We start from the raw sequence: 5,975 nt of genomic DNA on the forward strand, positions 1-5,975 counted from the left end.
TACACCTTATATTTTAAAATAGAGTGAATATTTTTCTAAGAATCCTAATAATAACAACAGCGCGGCAAAGCGCGCCCAACCCTTCTAGTATATATTAAACTTTAATGAAATGCGATATGAAACAATAATGACCATGCAAAAGAGATTGTAATGAAACAATAATGAAGACATGTAAAATTGCGATGACACACATATGAAATGATATTGAAAATATGTTACCATGCAGCTTAATGTGATCATGGCACACAGGTAATAAAATGGGAGTCTGATGTCATGGGGATTCGGGATCTCCTGCTTGAAGAAGCAAGGAAAAACATGTTTATAGCCAAGCTCAAACCATGAAAGATAATTTAACGAAATGGTATGACAGCTCAAACATCAAAATGAAATCTGAATGTTATAAGTAACACATGGTAAATTAGTAGAACAAAAAATCAAATGAAATAAGTCAAAAGTAATAATTTAGTTTCATTATAGTTTCAAAACTCAAATTTTAAATTTACGTGTCCAAGATTAAACTTATTTGAAGATTTAAATACCATGAACACTAATATCCAAATGGATACATATAAGATATTTGGTTCAACAGTTATAAATGGTACAAACTTGAAAATCAAACTAAAAAGCATGGGCGAATGGGTAGTGAAATTACTTTCTCACTGCGACATGTGGAATTTTTTTTTGCAGGGCGACATGTGGATATTTATACACTATATATATAGAACAGCAGACTCCCGTATACAGTATTGGTAAACATAATACCGTATTGGTCAAGGTCAACATGTGAATACTTATACGTATGCGAATCTCCAACTAATCCGGATAAACGCAGAGCTTGGTGTGGTATGACTATGACCAAATGCGGGTCAATAAGTTTATTAATTTCCTTCTGCCAGATGCTAACTGCCAAGTGTGAACCGTGGGAGAAGCTGCTGCCCGGTGGCCCACGACGTCTTCGCCCGGCTGAGCATCCGGCGGTACCCAGCCGCCCGGCACTTGCCGCGGCCACCCAGCAGCAAGCCGCATATCGGCGACGCCGCCTCCCGGATCTCCTCGCCGCCGGCACTGTCGTCGTCGTCGTGGTGGTGGTGTCCGTGGTCCATCTGCCACAGGACGCCGAGGAACGTGCCGACGTCGCACGGCAGCGCGAGCGGGCCCTGCGACGCGTACCCGTACTCGCGCTCGGCGTCGTCGAGGAGCCGCCGGAACAGCGGGTGGTTGGCGCAGTCGGTGCGCACCATGAACCGCTCCCGCTCCGCCCCGACGTACACCGAGAAGCGCCCGGCGGCCACCGCCGACGCTGCGCCGCCGCTTCGCCCGGTCCCGGACTTGCACCGCTCCACGGTCCTCAGTACGAGGCTCCTCCTCGTCCCCTTGGGTGCTGGCATGTTGGTCACCGTGCGCAGAGCGGTCAGCCTGTACCCCGCAGCTGAATGACGATCGAGCGCACCCCGGTTTGCAAGAGGCTCGCCAGTCGCCACTAGCATTTATAGGTAGCTACCGAGGGTAGTGACATGTGTAAGGATAGATGCTATGGCATACTTGTTCCCAAAAAACAAAAAATGCTACGACATACGTATTTTATTGATGGTCAAATTTTTTATTAACATCATCATTCATCGACCCGAGACAATTGCACTAGAGTTTATGGTCCTTTTAGTTAGCACTTTGCGGGCTTCTAATAACATATGAATACGAAGAAAAAAAGATTTTTTTGAAAAGAAGAATTACCCCTGCCTCTGCATCAAGTGATGCACACAACCATTTTATTAAAAAAAGTAGTAGCAGAAGAAAAATAATGTTAGCCGTAGTTCCTGCTCCTATTATTAGGTGGGGAATGTACATTTTCGCCATTAAGCTAAGAACATGGGTGAAGCTAAAGAAACATCCATTGTTGAGGAAATCGTTAACTGGTAGCTGCTCGGTCGGCTGGTGAGTAGGGAATTAATAGGCTAACCGGCAAGTTAATCGGTCATTTAATCAATTAATCGGATGATTTATCGGGTAATCGACTACTCGAGAACCGTATGAGTAGGGATTAATCGGCAAGTTAACTAGTTAATCGGATGAATTCTTGAAAAGGGGAAACATCCATTAGGTTTAGCTCCGTTGGTTGTCGATGTATTCTTCCCTAACAGTCGATGTTAAAAACTAATACATTGAGCATTTGATGAGTTTTTTTGGGTCCGGCTGAACCCAAAACTCTGTACCATCTTCGCCCTTGGCTAAGAGGTTTTTAGGCTAGCAAATATTACGCTAGGTGTGTTCTATCATGTGTTTATATATGTTAAATTTATTTTGTTTGTTTCAGCTACGGTCGGTCTTTACCCCAAAGAAAATACAACATTTCTTCCCGTGTGGAATACAGGAAAAACACTTTAACCTTGCATTAGAAAACTTGCTCAAGTGTGTAGTACATGTGTACCAATTTGTCACCGCTGCATGCTTAATGCCACTCGTCCTCCAGAGTTTCCTAATTAAACCAAACTGATGTATCAAGATTGGTTGCTAGACACGCGGTGGAACATATATATCGTGAGTCATCAAGAGTCCTTTGTAATTTGGCTGCGCTTGGTCACACGGCAAATCGGTATAAGGGTCGTTGTCTGACGTATCATAAGTGTGAAAAGTGTTAATCATTGTTATCTGAGACCATAATAATTGTATAAACTTGTTCTCAGATAGTTCAAACAGAAGTACGTATGATTACTGGACCTGTTTAATTTAATGTGTCCCATTCGACAAATTTTAGTTAATCTAGCGCATCTTGCTGATGCATGTATGGAAGACTCGGACGCATTGGAGTATTATCTTACCTCACCCCTTTAAGAATGTCAAGACATATTTTAGTGGCCAAGGACAAGGAGGTCATAAGAGTGAGATAATAGTTGAGAGAAATGATCATGCCATCTTCTTGCCTCACTATCTTCAGCACAAGAAAGATGTAAGTTACTCAAGTTGTTTACTCACAAATGTACAAAGACAGATGGAAGATAATTAACAAAATTAAACTAACTGCCCTAGAAAAGCTCCACCCCTTGGGACAGGATCACGGGAACGCCACCTCCCAGCGAATGGGAGAAACACAAGCAAGCTTACATCACATGATTTGGACTATGATTGAATTACAGAAATATATGGTTGATTGGAATAGGACGGGTACCATGATGAGGGATATTCGTATCTTCCTAACCCAACATTTTAATCAGGACTTGGTTAACACTAACTGAATGATCATAAGTATACGTGAAGATCCTCTATAATCTATTTTTATGAACACTGATAGGAGAGGAACACAGTGACAGCACTGTACTTAATCAGTTTGAAAAGATGGGTGATTCATCCCTGAGAACTCTAGTTTACTCTGACCTCAATTGGTTTCCTTACTTAATCATGTCAAAGTTTCACTACATCAATCCTTAGTTGCATCTCCGCCAGATGCAACCTACACTAGGACACTAGGTCATCTAAAACAATGATATGTTGTCATTGGTCAGCTCTTGCCACATCACATCACCTAACTCTTGCATAGAGGGTTAATATTTAGGAGAGAGGTGGTTCATTATTGGTAAAACTTTATGTCGTAGTCTGCAAACCCAAAAACAAACAGAGAGATAAAGAACAAATGAGAGAAAAAAAAATAGACTAGTGTCAGATTCAACTTATTGAAATAGATGTATGTAATAGTGTTGGTTGATGGTGTGGTTGACAATACAAACACTTACATACTACAAATCTTACATTCTTAAGAAGTTGCTCCCCACTACAAAGCATTCTCTCAACATGCACATAGTCCACATCAGCATGCACGCCATGTCATCAGTTCCGTTACTAGCTAGTCTTCCGTTTGGGCCACAGGCAACACTCTTCTTCTGTTTGGGCTGAAGCACAATGATCCCATCCATTTTATTTTTCTGACATCTCTGTTCTAGGCAGGTGTCCGGTCTCCTCCTCATATTCTCCGTAACAGCGCCTCCACTTCTCCACGACAATTACTCCCCACTTATATTGATTCCTCTCTCCCTTTTCATCTTCTCCATCAAATCCCATTGGAACGGATGGGTTTCCTTCGCTGCCTCATCACACATGAATAACTGATGCGGTGTATCTCCTCTTTTAAGTAGATCTCTAGAACAATAACCTCCTCGGCCTAGACCCTCCCAACTATAGAGTTCCATTGCCGCAAGCTCAGATTCTCGAGGAGCGCAGCCAATTCAGTTGTTGACCTTCTCCAGCGGCCTCGGACGCTCTGGCGCGACCACCCCGCCGCGGCCCGCAATCTGGATAAAGAGCACGGGTTCCAGCGGCAGGAGCTCGGGAAGGAGAAGCTCCCTAGGACGGTGGTGTTGCACGGGCGCCGCATGTTCCTCTGCTATGAGGTCCTGAGGAGTGGCCATCCCACATATACTCCACCAAGTCCGAAAGCCTTCCCCACCTCCTCGCTACTGCCATCAACGCCCGCAAGCCCAACTGGAAGAAAAGGGTGAACATCTCTTCTCCTCCTTCCTCTCCCTCAATTTGTTTTTTGATTGGCTTGATTTTGTGTTGTCAATTAGGATTCACACACTTCTCCCATGGTAGTCTTATTTGTTTATTTAGACAACAGGCACCAAGTTCCCAGGTTTTACTTAGGTATATACAGTGTAGGATAAAGCCATCAGTGCATACAGAAAGTTCCAGCAACGAAAGCACTTGGGCAGAAAAAGTTCAGCATGACAGGCATTACAAAGAAGCTGCATCAGCAAAGATAAACATGAAAGCATAGCCAGCGAACAAAAGGCTTCCAACGCCACACAACTCAGGAAGATGCTACATCCCTATAGTCCTATCCATGTCTTGGCCGAGCTCAAGTTATATAATTGTTTGTTAGAGGTTTAAACTTGACATGATCAGGTTACTGTACGTCGTATTACATCTACATATATAGCATTATTTACTTAGTTTGATATGGCTGTAAATCTTTCCATGTAAACAAAAGAGGGAAAATTAAACTGGTAACTACGGAGATATGCCTTAGTACCTTTGTATTCCGATCAATAAAATTTGTTTAGTCATCTAATAAGTTACTAAGTTGCTGTTTTGAATTGGTTGCAAAACTGAACATATTGTGTATGCTGGATTGGAATTATATACATGCCATTTTTTGTAGTTTGCTCTTGCAATCAGTAGTAGCAAGAGGATAGAAGCTTCCTAGGTGTGCAACCTATTTCACAATCCCCTCTCTGTACAAGGTTCTCCCAGATTTCTCCATTCCCAATCTTCATATACCATATATTTGTTTGGATTATTGATTCAAATTGTTATCTTCCTTGATATGTCCATATTACTTAGAAATTCGTCAACAAATCCTGCAGCAACGCGCGGGGCATCCTCTAGTTATTGAAGATGCTCGGGTTCATGCGTACACGGAATTCAAAGTGGCTCCCTAAGCATTACCTATGTTGGTCAAAGACGTTCACATCACCAGCATCACGCATGAACCACGCTTTCACACATCCCACACAAACGGCTGGAGATTTGTAGCACGCGGGGGCGGGATTAAGTCTATGAGATTTTCTCACTCGTAGCGATGGTTAAGTCTATCCGAATCATGTTAGCAATTGCCACATTTTATGAAATCTGGCAAATGGATGTCAAAATTGTATTCCTTAATAGATTTCTTAAAAAAGAGTTGTATATGATGCAACAAGAAGGTTTTATCAATCCTAAAAGTGCTAACAAAATGCGCAAGCTCCAGCGATCCATCTATGGACTGGTGCAATCATCTCGGAGTTGGAATATACGCTTTGATGAGTTGATCAAAGCATATAATTTTATACAGACTTGCGGTGAAATCTGTATTTACAAGAAAGTGAGTGGGAGCACTACAACCTTTCTGATAAGTATATGTGAATGACATATTGTTGATCGGAAATGATGTAGAATTTTTTGAAAAGGATAAAGGAGTGTTTGAAAGGAGTTTTTCAAAGAAAGAC

The 5,975-nt window shown here is 42.2% G+C and overlaps 1 protein-coding gene across 1 annotated transcript; it reads right to left on the minus strand.

Moving 5' to 3' along the window:
* Positions 1-696: 696 nt before the first annotated feature.
* On the minus strand, positions 697-1,487 carry LOC125554899. The gene has a single exon (XM_048718280.1). It carries the CDS (start codon positions 1,485-1,487, stop codon positions 900-902), a length of 588 nt encoding a protein of 195 aa, XP_048574237.1. The 3' UTR covers positions 697-899.
* Positions 1,488-5,975: the final 4,488 nt, after the last annotated feature.

This window comes from Triticum urartu, chromosome 4, assembly GCF_003073215.2.
Source record: "Triticum urartu cultivar G1812 chromosome 4, Tu2.1, whole genome shotgun sequence".
NCBI lineage: Eukaryota > Viridiplantae > Streptophyta > Magnoliopsida > Poales > Poaceae > Triticum > Triticum urartu.